The sequence below is a fragment of the Leptosomus discolor genome, chromosome 7 (assembly GCF_034619465.1).
Source record: "Leptosomus discolor isolate bLepDis1 chromosome 7, bLepDis1.hap2, whole genome shotgun sequence".
NCBI lineage: Eukaryota > Metazoa > Chordata > Aves > Leptosomiformes > Leptosomidae > Leptosomus > Leptosomus discolor.
This window is the reverse complement of record NC_141397.1, coordinates 19,432,359-19,453,506: the sequence shown is the minus strand read 5'-3', so window position 1 is coordinate 19,453,506 and position 21,148 is coordinate 19,432,359. Positions and strand designations below refer to the sequence as shown.

Genomic DNA, 21,148 nt, shown 5'->3' with positions numbered 1-21,148 from the left:
AAAAGACATCTCTAAAAATTACTACACTTCCTTCTTTTGAAAATATAAATCCTCCTTGGGAGGTGGGGTTATTATACTATAGGAACAAGTATCAATTATCTTCTACAGGATATATTTTTACTGCAGTGTCAACTGACTGACATCTGAATTAAAGACTTTATGTAACACTGCTTATGTCTTATATACTATTTTCACCAACAGATCTCACTGTGCCTTACAAAGATTTGTATCCATATTCCAGACACAGAAGTAAATCAGAGAAGTTAGAGAGATGCAGATAAATTCATTGTCAGTAGTCACTGGCCAACTAAGGCTAGTGAATCCGAGTCTCCCAAGTCAGAAGCCCCTGCCCTGTTCAGCAAGCATCATTACTTCTGTATATAAGTAATTTGGCTAAGCTTCCACACACCAAAGCTGTGGTTTATGCCAGTTCCCAAAGGCGCCTCTCAGAAAACCAGTGGCATTTTCTATTTTGCTCTTTGCACTAAAATAAAGTGACCCCAGTTCTTTCCCAGTAAGTGGCAGGAAACCTTGCACGCTCTCTGGTCAGGGAAGCAGATGTAGAAGGCAATGGCAATCTGTCAGCACCAGGTAATTTAGCCTAGACTTCAGGCTATATATTCATTCATACTAGACATGTGCAGTGCTAGACAGAACAGCATTACAAAATTAAGCTGAACTAGTTCTGGGTACATGACTCCTGTGCTGAGTACGCAGAGTCAGTCTCATCCCAGATTTACGCTAGCTTTAAAGCAGCCATGTAAAGGACCAATAATACCTGATCCATCATAAAACTTGTCTTTATAAAGCTAACTCATTTTGAACAAATTGGAAACAGCAGACTGAGTTAATAGCAGACCAGTGTTTTGCAGCATTGCAAAGAATCTCATAGTAGGAGCTGTTAAGCTGAATTTACTGTGCCATTAAATCCCAGCCTCAGTGCAAACGTAGGCTGGTTACCAGCACATGTGGAGATCCACAGAGCAGATAATCCATCTTCACAGCACCCAACTTAGGGAGATAAGAAGAAAACCTGATCAAGATCCTTCATTTAAGGAACCAAAGATTTAATTTACATGGTAACTTTGTGCTTTCCCATTCTCTTTGGTTGAAGAATAACACAGATTTGTCCCTTGCCTATACAAAAAAGAGAGCCAGGAGTCACAGACTGCACCCCTCTTGCTGCATTCACTTCACTGACTGACAGCTGCTGTAATCAAGTGTTATGCAGCCCCACAGTGCAAACTCTCAGAATATTTAGCGCTGTTATTTAACACTCCTAGCTTATCTTTAACACAGTATCCTACTTAACACGAGGTCTGGTAGAGGAGTAGCTGCAGTGATAACGGATACTATTAAAAACAGTCGTCTTCCTTGTCCGTCTCACAGGTGTCTCCAGAGCAGGCCCAGCAGAAGCGAAGGTATGCTCTTACCACAGCTGCCGCACTTCAGAGCTTGGTGCTTAGACTGAAAATCAGCTGTCAGGCTACAAACTCCTGAGACTGAGTTTGTCCCATTTACAGGTTTGCAAATCCTTAGCAGAAGGATCATGCTGTGAGCTGGGGGATCAGTACTGAGGGTCAGAAATATGCTGAAGACCCAATTTGTGCAGGCAAGCTACAACTTTTAGATATATAGGATTAGAACAGGCAGGAAACAACTGATTTAAGGTATGCAACTCCATTACTGCTGAATGTGCACAGCCAATTTTGAAATAAAGATCTTGCGTAAAGCTAGTCATGCTCTCTTAAAGCACATTTTCTCTCTGAAACAAAAAAAAGGACATACTGAACTGGTGGAAAAGATTTGACCAAAAAAAAAAAAAAGCCAAATATATATATATGTACACACATACATATAAACTCACTTATTTGATTTAGTAACTGGTTTTATCTCAGTTCCAATCAAGGTATTCCCTACAATGTTTTCCTTTGATGTCACAGAAAAAACAGCTACTCTACCTGCTTTAAAATAAGTGGGGTTAAGAATCAGAAGTATTTCTTCAAAGGCAGTATCTAGCAATACTCTACTTCTGTAGGACCTGCCTTACTGCTTTTAACTTCATCTTGAAACTGGCCTCCATTCTCTCAAATACATCATCACAAACCAGTATAAGTTCATCTGCATTACAGACTTCTGTCAGCTCCTTTGTGTTGGCCAGGAACTGCACATCTTCACACTGTTGATCAATAAAAATATACATGTGGATGCCTGTAGTGCAGACACAACTCCACACTAGTCTACAAAGTCATGTTGCTTTGAGGTTCTTTCAAAAGCTGGTAAATGCGTTCTCACTTAAGAAACTTAAACCAAAGCTGGCTCTAAATGTCAATATGGACTCAAGTATCTCAAAATGGTGGCTTAAGAATCATCTTATAATTATTTCAGGAGTCGGGAATGGCTGATACAAAACAAAGTCTACCTAAAACCCATCAACACTCTGTTTAGAAAGGAAAGCCACACAAATACGGTCATTGATCAACACTAACTAGAAAGCACACTTCCAACAGAGTGAGCAAGAGCCTGTCCGTGCCCCATGGCTGTGTAGCTCAATCTAAGTGTAGCTGATGCAGTATTCGAAGCCAGGCTGAGTATATGACATTCCAGCAGGGGTTGGGAAAAGTCTTGGGCACCTCTCTAACAATCTACAGTGGGATCACTCTTCAGATAAAGTGCCAGAAAGTTCATAATTCTGTTGTAATTAGTAACTGAAAATAATAGAAAAGAAAGCAGCTTTTCTGACAAAAACTAAGACTACTTTATTTGCAGAGCTATCATAAACCTGACAGTGAAGCATCCCCTGTATTTAACAACTGAAAGAAGCCTACAATCACCTGAAGATTGCCAGAATTCCCAAGCAAGCCAGCATACAAGGTACCACCTGTCAGCAGTCTCTGACTTCACACCCTCACCACTACTTGCCCACAGAGCAACCATCCTTTCTCTGACGACACTGTTCCTACCAGAGGTCCTACGCTGCATGTCTGCCCGAAGCTTCGCTTGGTTGTTTTAACTTTGAAGTCAGCAAAATCAACAGCCATTCCACTGCTCTGGCGAAGCACAATGTTTTCAAGCCTTGAAAATTAATCTGGTCAGATAAGTTAATCCTTCCACCATCATCAAAGCAAAAACATCACAGAGGAAACTAAAAAATTAGTTGGGCAACCAGCTCTAAGTTCTTTAACTATTAATAGCATAGATGAGCAGCCTTAAAAGAAACGTATTATTTTTAAGTGGAGATGCTGTGTATCTACTGCTTGATGCCCGGAAAGCAGGCAGTCCTGCAGAGGGATCCCACCACTAAAACAAGCGACTAAACCCCACGCTGTCTGTCCGTCTGTACATTCCTTTACACCTCAAAGTACCTGCCAAAAATAAAATCGCTACCAAAACCAAAAGGCCTTAGCTCATATCCCGCTCTGCACAGATATAGCTAATCACCAAAAGCACAAGGAAATGGTTTTTATTGACCTACAAATGAAGGGAAGTTACCTAATTAACTCCCATGTCACAGTTATCAGTGCGCTACGAAGTACGAAGCGTACACACGAACGCAGTTAAAGAAAAGCCTCCAAAAATCAGTTCCCATCTGCCAAAAGGCATTTTTCCGCTACGGGAGCTGATGACACCACAACCACCGGGGGAGACTTACAGACCGCATGTGCCCTGCGTTACTTCTGCATTTGTCGATGGTTTCCCTCGGGGCGGGAGCCTTGCGCCCACCCCCCCGCCCCAGCCCCATTTCAAAGCGTCCCTTCCCGCCGCTTCACCTGCCGGTACGGACCCAGCGAAGCAGCATCAGGTGATGAACTGGGGGGAAACGGCCCAAGCTCCAAAACACAGCGGGAACTTTCCACAGCAGTGACCCGAAAACCCGCTGAGCGCCCTGTGCCGGGCCGAGGCCCGCCCCCCCCGCCGCCCCCCAGCCCAGCCCAGCTCCGCCAGGGCCGGCGCCCGCCCGGGGTCACTCACGATCTCGGTCACCATGAGGAGCCCGGGCAGGGTCCGCAGGAACTCCCTGTCGTAGGCGAGGGTGCTGGAGCTGGCCGACAGGTTGGCGGTGAAGGAGGAGCTGGTGGTGGTGACCGTGTGGGAGCGAGGGCGCGGCGGCTGCTCCTGAGGCGACGGCACCGGCGGCTCCATCGTCGGCGCCGCGGGGCTACCCCTCGCCTCCCGGCAGGCGCCGAGCCCGGCAGCGGGGCGGAGAAAGGGGCGGCTGCCGCCTCACGGGCAGCGGGAAAGGCGCCGCCGCGCACCGCTTTGTGTGGCCCCGGCGCCGCGGGCAGCCCCTCGCCTCAGCGCGGGGGGGAGGGTGCTCGGCGCCCGGCCCCAGGCGGGGAGGCGGGTCCGGTGGGGTGCTGCCCGCCCAGGAGGCCGCCCAGCCCTCCCGTAGCTGCCCTCGAGGCGGGAGCGGGGCAGCCGCCAGACGGGGCGGGCGGCAGCCCACTGAGGTGGGGCGCAGGCGACCGACCGCCAAGGCATATATGGGGGACCCCGGCCCTGGGTTGGTGGTGCGGGGGATCCCCTGCGCTGAGGAAGGGCCCTCTGAGGCGGCAACGCGGGGTCCCTCTGAAACCGTCTCCTGACCACATCGACTTCTATATGCACAGAGGCCTTGGGACCACGTCTTCCTCCAGTGCTGCCGAGAAGCCAAGCCGAGACGGCTGTTCTCTGGAAAAACACCCTGTGGGCAGCCATGCCATGGCCTCACGGGTGATCACGGTTTGGGGGGGTCCAGCCCCAGCCGCCTGCCGTCATCATCCACCTAGACTGTCGCCCCTGGCTCCACAGGGAGACAACATTGACAGAACGTGCTGAAGCTGCAGGTTGTTGTCCCCGCTGGCCACCATCACTCGTCAGTGGCACGCTGTTGGGAGAGGAATCACCTCAAAGTGCTGTGGGCAGGGAACAAAAGGTGAGGAGATACCACAGCCCTCTTGGAGATGGAAATGGGGATTGAGCTGGGATCTGCCAAACAACCAAGAGTCTCCGTGATGCAAAAGACTTTTTAAAAGCTGTGAAAGTCACAGGAAACGGAAAGTATGAGGTCATTATTGGCCTGCTACCTGGTGGTGTTGAGCTGTTCCCTAACCTAGATTTTTTAGTACTTTTTCGGTCTAAAGTCATTTCCAGGTCATTTAAGAGCTTCTAAAGTGATCTTCCATTCCACAAAAAGTATGGTGTTTTGACAACAAGCAATAAGGTTATAGTTTTTTTCAACATTCAGGAATTCTCGTTTGCAAAGTATTTGCACGTGGCAGCTCAGTAAAAATGAAGTGTTTTCCATATGAGTGGTGGCTATTGTCCTCCAATTGTTTACTGCTGCTCCACTGGCTAACAAAGGATGGATTTTGCAGTATTAACCTTTCAGCAAGGGATTGAATCAGCTGGGAAGGGAGGAGGAGGATGGCAGTTTCTCCCAGAAATACGGAAACATGAATTACCCAAAGGAACTGTTCTCGTGCATGATTGTGCCTCCACTCACAGTGTGAGTGTGTTATAGTACAGGCTCCGTGGGCTGCTTGAAATGTGTCTTGGCTTGGCTCTGTGGAGCTTCCATGTACTCACAGGCACGGGTGACTTTTTTATTTATTTAAGATAGCAGAAATGTGGCAGAGTTTTGCAAACATGAACTGCAGGTCATCAGAATGAGAGGCCAGCCACTCAGCATGATATGACATACAGCTAATTTCTTTGTGAGGAAAAAAAAAAAAAGACCATTAGCAAACCACGTGCTCAAACCATTTAACACATCTCAGTCATGAATGGGGAATTTTACAATTTTTGGCAAACCCATCATTTTTTGTGGAGTTACCAGCATTTCTGTATAGTTGCGTTCCTATTTTATCCCTTTCTCTTAAATAAGAGCTGAGATTTTAAAGGAACAGAACACATCTGTGCACTGGTCTGTTTAGAGACTGCTTCAACTGGCTTGCAAATAGAAAGTGTTTTATCTGATTGTTCAGCACTGCCAAGCTTCCTTCCAATGCCAGAGCCGCTTTGAGCTGCTGTTCGTGAGGATCCATTGTAACAGCATTGATTTTCTCCTCTGAAAGACTCTCGTCTTTTGAGCTTCCCACCTGTAAGATCAGTCAGTGAAAGTCAGTAAATGTGGGGCTAAAATTCATGCCAATGGCAAAATTAACACAAATTTCAAAATGGTTTGAGTCATTCACATCACTTGCCTTTGAAAGCTGATTTATTTTACACTGGATGTATATTCTCACGGTGTTTCCAGGACGTTATTCAGTGGTCTCAGTTTTGATGCATAATGCTAAAACTCTGTATTTATTTTGCTCCCTAAACTTCTGAAGGTCAGTGTTGTTTCTCTTTCAACTGTTGCAATCAGAGCAATAAATTTCATTGTTTTTGCTCTGCACATCTACCGTTCAAGCATCCCAAGTCCCGTGGGAAAAAAAAAAAAAAAAAAACAACACAGGAAAACATTTGTTTTCTGTTTCAACGGTGTTAAATCTATTAATATAAGTTTTCAATGTCTGTTATAGAGGTCTACTATTATGACTCATTCAACAAGAACTGGATGGCTACATTTCTGGGCAACTTCTCTGAACACTGTCTGCCACGCTGACTTCCTTAGTTAGCACATTTTTCTCCAGCAAACATACTCGAAGAATGAGTTTCACTAAAAAAAAGACAAACACTCCAGAAGCTTTTCTATATCACTGACATTCCAGGAAGCATATTTCATTCTTTAACTTGACAACGTAGTACTTTATGGTTTCAATGTTAACTGTGAGGCTCTTAATTTTTTGTTTTGCGTCCTTGCACTGAAGGCTAGAACTGGAAAGCCTGCAGGGACCATCTGAGCTTCGCTAGGTTTTTTTACATGTAGATAGCATCAAGAAGCAAAATAATTGAATGCTGCTGCTTGAACAATCAACCTTTTATTACAGTACTACCAAGAGAGAGGAAGGTGGCCCATTTTCTGTGTTTTAAATTAACCTTTCAAGGGAAGGATTGGTGAGGCTTTTAAACACCAGGCAAGATTGTAACTTCTGTTTGTCAACTATTAGAATGAAGTACTGTGATTAGAAAAAGATACATAGTTTGGTGAAGCCATTCAATGTAAATATTTTAGGAAAAGCAAACCAGCTGATACAAGTATTATAAGGTTTCTAAGTAAAGGGATTATTCCTGAACATCTCAATATCTAATTAACAGATTCTTCCATTTAAGCTGGTTTGGTTCTCAAATCCTGAGGTGTCAACATTTTTGAGATTACTGATTGAGCTCTGTAGAACTACCTTCTTAGCAACAATCTGGGCAAATGGAAGCGCTAATTAAAGTAGACTCACAGGCCCAAGGAGTGGAGCTGACAGGAATTTCCTGAACTGGTTTTCTATTTTGAAGTACAACAAATACAACTTCCCTTCCCCCTTCCCAAATCCTAGAATTTTCAAATGTCAAAGTTATTCAGACTTTTTTTTTTTTTAGGTAAGTAAAACAAGTAAACATATAAAAGGAAACGTGATTGAGATTTTTTTACGGCTCATCCGCAGATTTCAGTCAACAACAAAAATTTATGCTTTTAAACCACCTAGGAGTGACCTAAGAAAGCTAAGGGAACTTATTCTGAAGAGGGCAAGAAAGGAGTTGTACTTTCCATGGAACCCAGGTCATACATAAGGAACATGGATTTGTGTCAGGTGTCCGGGACAGATTTTCTCACCTTTGACATCCCACTGTGCTAATCTGAGCATGAGATATTCTTAGTTAGCATTAAATCAAGAAATGTTTGGAATATTTCCTAATGGCTTTTTGGAATCAGCAAAATGTAGCCTTTGAGCTACAAACGTATTTAAGTAAATGATTAATGACATATATTACTCTTTGGCTTCTTACAACCATACAGAAAAGCTGATTTATACTAACGCAAACCAGAAATACTTCATTTGTATTTTGGTAGTGACATGTGCTATAGGCATGCCTAATGATCAATCAAGGCAAATGACTCTCTGTATGAACTGGTAGTTTGCAAAGTAAAGATGGTTTTCATGATTGAGATACTTGGATCTTGCTGCAACACAGAGAGCATAGATGAGACGCCCATATTTTCAAAATGGCTATTATTCTGCAAATCTGTAGTACGTGGGGTTACTGAACACGAGGCTTGGTTGGTTTTGCAGCTTGGGCACTGCAAAATTAACAAACATAAAATCTATACCAATTGAAAATACGGTCTGACTAAGGACAGTGCACAGGATTCGATCATCAGATACAGAAGTTACTAACCTAATGCTAGAAAATGCAGGACTTAGCTGTTTATGTTCTGTACTCCTCACGTATACTTCTTTCTTTACAGGACATTTACTTGGATTATACGGACAAAGGCCTGACTATAGATGCACAGACATTTTAGCTGCCAAAAAGCTGCCTTAGAACATATGCACTGCCATACAGAGAATTAACTCCATGCTGTGAACAGTGATACACTGACTTTAAGATTTTTTTTGTAATTTTTTTCCAGTTTTGAAATCCATTATCATGACACTAAGTAAACTGTTTGGTGATAGAGACTGTGCTAAGAAAAGAAACCACAAAGTACATAAGCCATGTATTTTCTGTGCATTAGCCTTTCACCAGCTGTTTTATCTAAAAATCCTTCCCAGCCCTGAAACACAACTGTGTCTTAGATACTGTGCTGAGGAAAAATTGCTTACTTCCTCCAGAGCCAATCTGTACTTAGAACACCATCCCTGCCTGCTGTAGGCATATGCTTAACTCCAGGGCAGAAAGCACGTCTGCTCAAATTAAGAGGAGAGTTTGTAGCGAGAAGTGCGAAGTCTATATACAAATCTTCTCAGACTGGGAGTTGTGGTTTTCATACTTCGGGGTCAGGGACCTCAAACCTGCGATGCACCTGCAAGAGTATGCCCACATTGTGTTTCACAGGCTGCTTCTCAGCTGCCCTCAGCTGTCTTTCTTTACAGTGGGCCTGCAAGGGCAGCTCCCAGCACAGCTGGTGGCCGTGCCTTCTCACACCTGCAAATCACCAGTTGCCTGAACACTCAAGAGTGTTTGGTGTCATGTTATGTGAGGAGGGAGCTTGTTCTGCCCCTGAACATGTCCAGACAGACTGTCCCTGAGGCACACTCATAAATTCTGTCATTGGGGTCACCAGTCCTCCGTAGACCGTTAAATATTACTATGGTACAAACACATACTAGTGATTACAGTGCTTGAGAATATAACTATTTCCACCGAAGACACGTACATGTATGTTTTCTACTTGTTAAGGATGGTGCTTGTCTGTTCATGTAAATCACAGCAGGTAATGTTTATACAGCACCCAAGCCCAATGCAAAACAGCTGGAGGAAAAGATCACCTTCAACAATTGTCAATGTCATATTTGTTTTTAGATAATTAATGAAAGACTGAACAATTCCACCGTGGTTTCATCACGGCATCATCCATGTTTAGGGAGAGTTTACAGCCACCTCATAACTTCTGACATCAGCTTGCTTGCAGCCTTTATTAACAGACAGCTGTCATGCTCTGCTGTGGTTGCTACAACACCCCAAAACATGCCTGAGACCCAACATGTGCCTTCTATTATGCCAAATTATTAGGAGGTGACTGGAGCTTGCTGTGTGCATATACACACAGAGAGAAGACATCCAGTAGCTGACAGGCAAATACCACGGCTGGAAGCTGAAGCCGGACAAATTCAGACTGAAAAGAAAGCATCTTTGTTGTTTGGGGTTTTTTAACTTATCTTTTTAATACAGTATAATTAGCTATTTAAATAATTTATTAAGTAAAACACTAGACTCTCCATATTTTTAGATCTATAATTCAACGCTATGGATTTTTTAAAAATACACTCTTTACCAAGCTCATATTGACAATTTTTTTTGGGTCTGTATTATACAGGACATGACAAGAGATGACCCAAGTGATTTGAGAAACCACAGGAATGAATTCCAATTAATTCCATAAAGCTACAATCTTGTTAATGATCTAGTCAGCCAGCTGTACAATATACCCTGCAGTACCAACACCTGACACATCACCTCCTTGTCCTGAAGCGGTAGCAGAATAAAAGATTTCATGAATCTCGCTGGCTGGGCTGTGCCTGGCCAATAATTGGGTAATGAAGCTGCTGCACTGGGAGAATCAGTTTTATGCAGGTAGGTTGCAAGGTTTAAAGGTGGAAAATCTCATCCAGAAAACAAAAAAAGGCCAGTGGGCTGACTGCTGGACCTGCTGAGAAAGGCGGCAGCTGGCTGGAGAGAGGTACCAGAGTGTACCTGCTCTGTCGTGAGGGGCTGAAGTGCAGGAGAGGAGAGCTGGGAGCCCGGCAGGGCACTGACCTAAGTCTTGGAGAACACAACAGCGGAAGGAGAAGGCAGAGAAATGCAGGCAAATGTTTTGCTGCTCTTCGTGCTGGTTTGCACAGCTGTTCTGTTCATATGGGATAAAGACATTTGACATCCATCCATTAACAGAAGGAGAGCAGAATTTTAACAGAGGAACACTTTAGACCACCTAGTGATCTGAAATCTCCAAGTGACTGAGCGATGTGGTATCGGTATTTTCAAATCAGCAATTTATCTTTGCAAGTAGACAAGTGCCAGAAGACTTCTATGAACACAAAGAAAAAAAATGACCCTATTATTTGTATTCGTAGAACAGTCTTAGCCCTGAAACAAAACAAAACCGAAGAAACAAATCTCCCTAACACAAAACACGGTCACATTCAACTCAAAGTAAGCACCATTGTTTTACAATATACAGGACACTGCTCATGACTATAAATAATTACTGGATGCTTTCATAGCATTACTGATACAAATATGCACAAAACCAACATGCAAAGCTACTGATACCTGGTAAGTCTTGTGTCAGTGCACGAAAAAACAGCTGCAGTGAGGCAAGGCTCTCAGTGCATTCTTCTGCTCTAGATTCCTGAAAACAGCTACAGTAAGAGAAATAGGAGCCTGGAGAAACAGGAAATAAATAGAAGAGAGAATGATTTTTCTATTACGGCTGCATGTATTTATGGGGAACAGAGTGTGTTGTCTGTTGCCAGTCTAGCAAAACCTTCTGGGTTTTTTAAACGAAGCAGAAAGCCAACTTCTGTTAAATTTATCAATTCACTTAGTCTGCTTTGAAAATTGCAGGCTTTGAGCTGTGTGAGAATGGTGCACGGTGTCAGACTACAGAGCAGTCAGAGGATGGATGATGGGCTGAATTTTGGAGGGTCTGGGATTTCCTTAGAACAAAGGCTGATTCCATTTATGACATGTCTTGAGAAAGCTTATCCTGTCAAGTCATTTATCACCCTACTAACCAGCTACTGAGCATGGATAATCCTTCTTTGCTAGATCAATGAGGGAAAAGGGAATTTCAGAAGAAAGGAAGGGTTTTTTAGGAGATTGAGAGAAGAGCTGATAGGGGTTTGGCTATCTAAGCTCTTTGAACCATAAGAAAAACATACCAAGAAGGATTTTACTAAATGCATGTAGTGCAGCTATAATACAGCCTTTCTACTGAAAGCAACATCATTACCTGGGAATTTGAATTATGTGAATTGGCACAGCCCTCTGGTTTGCAGTGTTAGATTTGGAGAAAGCAGAGGATGCTCCGAGATGGATGTGGCTCTAATGACTAATATTGGGGTGGATTAGGTCCATCATATATTTGTGAATGTCTGGCTTGATGCTAACTATGAGACAATTCTGACATGAGATGCTATAACATGTATAACACAAATGTCCCCATAGGCCCCATGATTAAAAAGCTTCTTTTCCTATGAACTTTGAGGCTGGGTCACCTTAATGTTCAAGAAAGTTCAGACTCCATTGGAAGTACTTGCTGCGGTGGGGGTATTTATAAGGTCAATCTACTCCATATAGCTTTTTTCTACTAAGAGGTATCCTCAGCACATTTTCTTGGCATTTACAAGAATTTGACATCTTTTGGTACTCTTCCACTTTGTCCCATTCAGCTGGAATTGACCAATAGGTTAAAAGACTATGAAGGGAGATGAGGACAGGGAGTGTTGTAGCTTAACCTTCATCTCCTCAGTACATTAGAAAACTGGTTTTTTGTATATATATGTAAATATATACGTACACATACACACAGAGAGACATATCTATATGATTAAAAGAATGTCTCCTAGACCCAGATAATTATTTTTAAAAGTAGTCACTAAATAGATCAAATTATGATTTTACAAAAGCAGTGTGGCTCTCTCGATATGCCAGTCAAATGATTTCTTCCTTGCCTGCCACACAAGGATTCAGTCGGAGGCTCAGGAAACAAGCTCTATCAGTGTGTGCAAATAAAGGTCATGTATCAAACCGCTGTGCTTCCTTTTTAAGTGATGTTATGATTACTATTTCAGTGAAGTACTAGTAAGGGAGATCGTATTTTCATGGTTCATTGTTCAAGCAGACAGTACAAGGAAAAACATCAAAGTTAGCAAGGATATATTCAAACCAGGTGTTACTTTGATGAAATCTGAGGTTATTTCTTGCATACAAGCATCCCTCTTGTGCTAGAAGCTGACTTTTATGGGCTGTCTGAATTCACTAGTGGAGGATTTCTTGATGTAATTCACAAGTGAAATACAAGTAAGAGGATTACTTTCTCTCATCAGTGCTGAAATGCAGGATTTAATAAATAATCTTCATAAATAGCAAAGAAAACACTGGGATATTTTAAGGGGTATTTCAAGGTATCTGTCTAATCAGAAGATGAGTTATACGTGACAACCTCCAGCCTGCAGAAGTACTCTGATCTGTAAAGCAACTGGGTGTAAGGCAACTGGCAAGAAGAAAAAAACACACATAGAAAAGGAAAAACAAAAAAGGTGCTGGTGAAGGCACCTCTACTACAAAGACAAGTATTCAATCACGTCTTCTTATAAAAGCACAGAAAAGGAGCCACAAGGACGCATGACAACTGCCTCTAGGAGAGGGGAACAGAGGGGTTACAGATCCACAGTCTACCTCATCTGAGTGTGATACAGTTCAAGTTCACCTCCAAATTTGGGGAAGTAAAGAAAAAGCAGGACTTGAAGGACTACATGCACAACATACTTGCTCTATCTGTATCCCCACCTTGAAAAAGAAACCATTATTTCACAGTATTTCATTAATGTGATTGAAAATAACTTTTAGCACTCAGCTGTAAGATGGGTGACAGAGAGAGGCATAGTCTTGCCGTTAGCACTACACAACAAAGCCGCCTCTACCCTGTGTGTGGTAGTGAATCCCCTAACATAAGTTGTGCCAAAAAAAGCCACCAAGGCATTATAATCAGTCAACAATACTGGACTACAGCAGATTCAATAAGCTATGTTTACTCAAAGGCAGTACAGAAAATAAAAAATTTGCCAACCCAAATCACCACCAACTCCAAACACTCCAAATCTGTATTAAAATCCGTATGAAGATCAGCTGTTTCTTCAGATCTGCCTACTGGATTTCAGTGCATTTTACTAATCATCTCAAGCCAGATAATATTTCTGAAAGCAAAATAATCTTTCCAAACTCTAGCTAGCTACACAAAGACTTGTGACTAGGTAAGCCCAAGAAAACTGCATTGAATAGAGATAAATCGTATGTTAACACTAATACTTCAGGACTGAAAGCAGACTTGAAAATTAAGCATTTTCCCTGTTCAAGTGCTGTCTGTGTGCGCGCATGCATTTCCTTTTTTAAAACATGCATTTAACACACAGAGGCAGGTAGACAGCAAGCAGTCCCAGGGAGTGAAGTCACTGATTCCTTAGGACATGTTCAGCACAGTCAGCAACCCCAGGAACTTCCCTGTAACAGCCCAGCTGAAATGCTTTCATCCTGACTCAAGTGGGCTGCTATGAATAGTTTAGCTTCCCTGCTTACTTACCCGGTGACTTCTGTGACAATAAACCACACGGTCATTTTTGGTGATGCATTCAAGAGGGACTTATCTGAGGCCTGACTACCTGGTGCAGAGTTCCCAGTCATTATAACAATGAGTTTTAGATCAGTGTAGTCCAACTCTGTAATTAAAACAAGGTTACCTGGAATTGTGCTTTTCAAATTTTCCCATACCAGGCCTTTCCACTCTGTTTCCTAAAATCCGACTGTCCATCCAGTCTGGACCTAATTACTGTCCCAACATTAGAAGAGCAGAGAAGTTTAAACCTCCCAGTTTTTGCTTACCACTCCTTGGATGCTCCCCTCACTCAGCCCACATGCTGACATGACGGGTTCTGTCTAAATGTGATTATTTACAAAGCGCTTCTCATGCCCCCATCACCATAACTGATAATTCACAAATCATGTAACCAAGTCCTCTACTCTTTGTTTTAGAACTGGTTACAGTAGCAATGAGAAAACCAGTGATTCTGGCTAGGGGGAAGCTTGTACACAACACACAAGTTCTCAGGTGGAAGGAACCAGCAAGATTTCCAGCCACTTGTGGGTCAGGATAAAAATGCATCAGGAGTCAGGAGTGTCCCTGCTCAATTTCTCTCATTTAGCCTCAACCTCTGGTGACACCAGGCTGCAGCCACTGGTAGCATTGTAATTATTTGATTGTTAAGACCACATAAAACTATTAATAGCCAGGGGTGTGGGTACGTTGCTATTCACTTCTAGCTCTGAATCTGTAATTGCAAGAGAAAGGAAGAAAATTCCCTCAGAATTTCGGGAAGAACATTTTGAGGAGCTTTTGAAGGCTTCTCTCTGACTACTTAGACCTAATCCTGCTTGGTTCAGCTTTGAGAAAAATCGCAAACTGACAGAGAGGTAGCCAACACTTCTGATTATTTCTCACTTGTTAAATGCAGCATGTGCAAGAAAGAATGGAGGCCTTTACCGCAAGGAGATTGCAGTTATTGCTCTGACCATCTCTTACCAGCCTTTCTCACGACTATCAGCGCATTTTTCTGAACTCTCTTGATCCTGCTGCAAAGTGAGTGAAGTGCATATTTCCTCTGTGTAACCTGTCTAGAGTGCGTGAACAGCATATTTTTCTCATCTCAAGAGTTTTCCATCTCTTGCTTGGAGAGTGATAGACAGAAGGGGGGGTAACTTCAACAGCAATTGTTGTATCTCAGTGCATTTTGATAATACCAAGTGTGCTTGTGAAATCTCTCTTGCACTTCAGCAACGCTAAGTTATCTGAGGAGACATTTCCCAGGTTTTAGTTTTGAAGAGAACATTGCTGCACTAAGCTGTTACAGTGAAGCCGTGCCTGGTACAGAATGACAGGCCAAAAGCGGCTTGAATCAGCTCTCGACAGCTTTGTCTTCACTCCTCCTGTGTTGTAGTGCACGTCCTTGCATTACCAGCTCTTGCACTGGTTAAAACTGACTTGGTCTCACTCTCTATTTTCCAACAAGTGCAATATTTTGAACTCTGTTCCCTTTCTTCTCCAAACATAGTATATACAAATTACACTTAAAACAATTTACCTGTAGGGTAGGCAGTCCAACCCCATTCCACTCTCTCATTTCTAATCTGATTGCTTTCAGAATGCTAACTGTGCCTGCTAGGAAACACCTCTGCTGCTCTACAGTGCCCAGCACTGTCAGGACAACCACATTGTATTTTGGAAGAAAAGCCACTCCTAGAAATCGTCGTGCTGGGTAACTGCACGTTCCTCTGCCAAACGGTTACAAGCAGCTGAATTACAAGTTTTAGAATTTATCTGTGAATAACGTATAGTTGTGGATAAGTTGGAGACAAAATTTCTGAGGGGGGAAAAAAAAAAAAAGATTACTTGAATGAGTATGGTAACTAGGTACACTAAATGTAAGTGTAGGATACTGTGGCTTTCAAGTAGGAATACATTAGAATCAACTTACTTGTTAGGTTAATGGTTGGATTTGATGATCTTAAAGTTCTTTTCCAATCTAAATGATTCTATGGATTCTGTGAATTCTATTAACTTAAGCAGCCTTTGTTGCAAAGTTTAAGCACTCTGGCTGGGTGAAGATCACTCCTAGCTACCAAGATTTTGATGTGATCACATACTCTAGAGACTTAAAGCAGCCTGAGCAACTGCACCAGGGAATACCACTAAGAAAAAATTTGAGCTTCTGCTGTTTTAAAGCAGTGAATATATGAATAAAGATGTGAGTGGCAGAAGGATTAAACTCAACAGTGTGAAAGTTTGAAAGATCTTGTCCCACACTTAATCTCTCTACTGGGCAACAAACGTAAGACAAGGCTAAATGCAGATGGTGGTATGCTGACCTATTTTTTTTTCCGTGCTGGCTAAAGCTTTGGGAATAACAGGTGTTCCTTCTCTGTAGTAGCCTGCAGCATGAAAAAAATGCAGATGAAGAAAACTGGAGGATAAGACAAGGGAAGACTGGGATGACTAAGCGCTACTGCGGTTACCTAACTTGAAGCTTGGAGAAAATTATGCTGATGAAGTCTGCATTGAAAAGAAAAACAAAACTGAAGCATCTCCGTCACATTGAAATGCAATTCTGGACAGTAAGTAGAAATTAGAAAAATCCTTAAACTGGCTTTACATACACCGCTAAAAACACTTGTATAAAACCTGGTCTTTAATCCAGAGCACAGGCACGGCCAAGGCTGTCTCTGCTCAGCTGTCACAACACAGAACAGCTTGCTTTGAGCTCACTTTGCTAAAGTGCTTTCAAGTGAGTATTTTGAGCCTTCAAAATCATGATCATGGTACGTGTTGGTTTATCCTTGATGCTACAATATCAAGTAGATACCACGAAAAAGAATAGCATGTTAAAAAAATGGCTTACATCTTCCAAGAAACTGTGATGCAAGTATTTTTTGTTTGAAGTTTGAATTTTAAATACTAGCTAATGCTTCATAAATGTCTCAAAATATATTACTATTTACCCAGCCAGTGCTTGCTAACAAATTTGGCTTGCTTTCCAGTTCTCTCCGGCCTTCAAAAGGCAAAAAAATGAACTAAAAATCCCCAAGGTTGTACTTTCTGAGTCTACCACATGCCTGTGCTCAGTAATCATCAAACTGAAGATATTTGCTAAGTCCTCAAAACAAACTATTCGGAAAGAATCTATCCCACTAAGAACCAAAGTGTGTTTCTGTGACAACAACGTGATGCAGTAGTTTGCAATTTTTAAAATGAGGTTTATAATGGATTTGGAGAAAGAAAAGGCAAACTAGTTAAATTAATATCATTATTTTCACCTAAACATGGAATATGCACTATTTTTTACAAACATGGCATTTCAGAGTTTCAATGACTGGTAGCATAGACGTGACACTGTTCCCTGAAAATAGTAGCAATGTTTTTAATTAACCCAAGCTGATGACTGCCATCCCAGAGACTGTGGGATGGTCTGGAAAAGATCTAAGCTCTACCTTCTTGACCAAGCAGCTCTAAACGAATGGATGGACACAGCTAGTGCAAAGGCAGCTGAACATCAGTTCTCATTGTGGCCTTGCTAAAAGCCTATGCAAAATTCCCAGCCCCTTACAAGGCTTCCTTGTGCACACAAACGTTCAACAGAGGGTAGGTGGGGGGTTACCTGTATAGATGTGCATAATCGTGTGCATATACACACCTCCACCTTTTGATCTGAAGAACCCTTCTTAAGGTTCACTACAAACCAGCACATACAGGTGCAGCTCCATGAAGACAAGAGGGAAGCTGGAAGAGATATGAAGGGAAGCTGTAGGGTGAAAGACACTAAATGACTCCCATCCAGTAAGAAAATGAAACACGCGGTGTAGTGACAACAAGCAGTGCCAACATCAGTGCAATATGCGTCATACTGAGCAGACTTGGGCAGTTGCCCCCATCTAAACAATCAAGATTGCTCACAGGTCAGAGCTGTGCTTTATTATTCACTAATTCCTTCAATATGAGTTTCAAGAAGGACATACATTTAAATGTAGTAATTCATCATGTTTCTAGTAACTTACTGAAATAATCAACATCGGTCCCCAGTGCTCCCTACAATTACCCTTCACAACATTTCTCTAAAACAGATACTGTAGGCAATAAGCAAATATAACAAACAGGTAAATTCAATTTAGACATGGGGAGCTCTGCCAGAGCTACCATTCCGCTGGGCGTCACCCGACTATTCGCCTCTTAAAATCCAGTTCTGCAATTGCTTTCAGCAAGCGCAGGACTAGACTGATAGATCGAGAGTATCTGAAAGCCGCTACCCAAAGCGTATTGTTGGGAACTGAAATCAACTTAGCACAGACTGGTAAGAGAACTAGGTTTCATTTCATCTGAATGCCAAACACCTCTCCTTTGCACATGCTGGGATTGAAGGCAGATACTCTTCCCATCCATTATTCACAATAGAAGTGTTACTTTTCAGCGCTCAGATTTCTATCAGCTCAGGGCAAATCACAGGAGAAAACTCCGTGTGGGCAGGAAACAGGCAGAAGAGAAATAGTTTTACACTTTCTAATAATATGAAGTGCTACATGTTCCAGGACACCATTTAATTTCAGCATTAACCAGCCCCTGCAGTATCTATGTACTTTATCCATACACCTCCAGCCTCACAGTGAAGTCCAGGGTGGGGGTGTTATGAAGCAGCAGCAGCACAGGCCCTTGGAAACTGACTTCTTGTCTGCCATGTTTCCTGCACCTCAGGGCCAGCCTGAGCGCTACATACAGTCAGATGGCCAAAGACACCAGCCTGTAAGCACTGATCTAGTGAGAAAGCACCACCCCTTCAGAAGATAATGCCCATGTGAAAGAAACTTATCCATCCTAGTACTCTCATGATGGTTTTTCCTTTCCTGTTGACTCAGACTTACCAGAATTAAAGGCCCTTTGGATGGTATGTTTTAGATACCTACATATTTATTCTGCTAGTTGATTTCATGCACCCTTAAATAAAATTTGAGCTAGAAGTATGAGAAATCACCTAATCTGAGAACTCTGGCTTAAAACTGGGATTAAATGCATCCAGTCACAGGTTTGCTGGGCAACCACCTTTACATCTCAGTATCCCTATTTGTAAATGAGGAATTAGGACATTAGGAATAATGAAATGCCTTGAGGCTTTCAGGTAGACAGTGCATTATTCTACTCACCAAAACCCCCATACTTCTTCCACAGCATGGTGCCCCACAACTAAGTGGCAGACCTCCCTTTCCCTGGTTAAACACTTGTGACACCTCCCGCTCCTTTTAATATAAAAACGGACAGAACTGAGCACAATCTGCTCCCATAATTTTCCAGGCTCTTGCAACTTCAAGATGCAACAGAAACAAGCAGGGCTGGATGCACAATACAGGAACCCAACTGATGCTGAAAGATCTCAGAGACCATATTGTCCAAGAGCTGAAGTAGCGGCTGTTGCCCTGTACTGGCAGGGTCTTAGACAACAGGCAAGACTGGGCCTTGGGCAGAAGTAATAAGGCGTTGGGTGTTTTATAGCAAGCTCCTTCTCTCGCTTCCAGCTCCAGTGCATCTGGTCCTGAACTACAGCCATCTCCAAATACAAGGAACACAGTGTAAGACAGCTGCGGTCCTACAGGAACCTAAGGAGATTCAGAAATAAATGGGAAGTAACTGCGGAGCAGGGGGAATTGGTCACTTACCCACCAGTGCCCTCCTGTGGCTCACACAGTAACTCAAGGAACTGAAGACAAGGACTTGTTTCAGAGGTCAAAGACAACATAATTGTTTTGCTAATGGACAGAAATGAAAATGCTGACATCTGGATATCAAATAGCTCTTTTAAAAATTTAAGTTCTTGCACGGCAATCTCATCTCTGCTATCATCACACACCATATCCAGAAAAACCTACATTCCATCAAGTGAATAAAATATTAATCGTGAGCCATATAAAATGAGACAACAGAAACCAAAGCGATTCCCAAGACAAAAATGTTTATTTGTACTAACTCTCCATTCAAATGGGTATACATTCACAATCTTTAAACAAAATCAGTACACATGGCTAGGGCAAGTCGAGTATGTGCCATTAGAAGATAATGCTTTCCTTAGTAATTAATGTTCAGAAATTAAGAACTAGTTACAAATTTAGGACCCCTTACAGAGGGGTTAATGTTTTCAGTAAGACTATCCCAGTACTAGGCAAAACAGAGTGTGTGTAGAACAGGAGCCTAATCATTCAGTTCCAGTATCATATCACAGTCTTTTAATAAGCAGTAAAAGTGGGGGGAAAATATCTAGTGCCAAGCTGAACGTTCCCAAGCACTGAAAAGCAAATACAAATGGTAAAGTATCTATAGAAATTTAAATAAATTATTTTAGTTACTGAAACCTCACTTCAAAAGAACAAGAATACCATTACAGACTGAAGGAAAGAATTCCATAAAAACCTTTTCTCTGGATTTGCCTTAGAACAGGCTTCTGTACAAAACAAGAACGATTAAGTTTTTGGGGTTCCAGTGGTAGAAGTAGTATTGGAATAATAAAGAAATAATTTTAAAATATATATTAATTTACCACATTTAGCTCATATAGCCCTTTATGTATCTTACAAAATGCTACTGTTCTACATACTGCATGTAAAAAAAAGTTTATATATATATATATGGATATATACACATATAAAGGCAAAGCCATTCAGCTTGATATTAAAAAAAAAGCCACAACAAAAAGCACAAGCAGACACACTGAAAGTTATGCAGTAATGGGGAGTGTATGCTCCACGTGTGCGTTAGTGTAACAGCGCTTCCGATCCTAACACGTCCTTTTAATTGTCTAAGCAGAGTGCACGCTCCAGGTCAGCTCTACCAGCGATCTCAATTGCCCTAAACATCTGACGTTACTTGACCTCTAGCCACCTGTTATATTCAGCACTAAACCAGAAATAAGGCAAATAAATTTTCTCATCGGTGAGTTATCTGATGACATTCATAAGAGCTCCCAAAAATTAATGCAAAACATGATAGGAGCACAAGAAATGGTACCCCTGAGCTGAAGCGTCTTCCTGTCTACACCCAGCTGCCCCAATGCTCGCCTGTTTCAGAGTAATCCAGGCTACTTAAGTATGACAATTATTCCCAGGCATCCACTTTGATTTAGCAAGTTTGGAACGAGAACTTAAAGCTTTGGGATGGGCTTGTGCTCACGATTTCTGGTCTAAACCGTCACCGAGAACAGTGAACAACAGTTCTGATACTGCTCAGAGGTTTGGAGTGGGTATTCAGAGCAGATGGGCATTC

The 21,148-nt window shown here is 42.3% G+C and overlaps 1 protein-coding gene across 1 annotated transcript in view; it reads right to left on the bottom strand.

Moving 5' to 3' along the window:
* Positions 1-4,143, bottom strand: part of CMTM8 (CKLF like MARVEL transmembrane domain containing 8) — a 36,802-nt gene extending 32,659 nt beyond the window's left edge. The window contains exon 1 of the mRNA XM_086468416.1: positions 3,973-4,143. Coding sequence (XP_086324542.1) covers positions 3,973-4,143 — 171 coding nt within the window. The remainder of the gene's footprint in view (positions 1-3,972) is intronic.
* Positions 4,144-21,148: the final 17,005 nt, after the last annotated feature.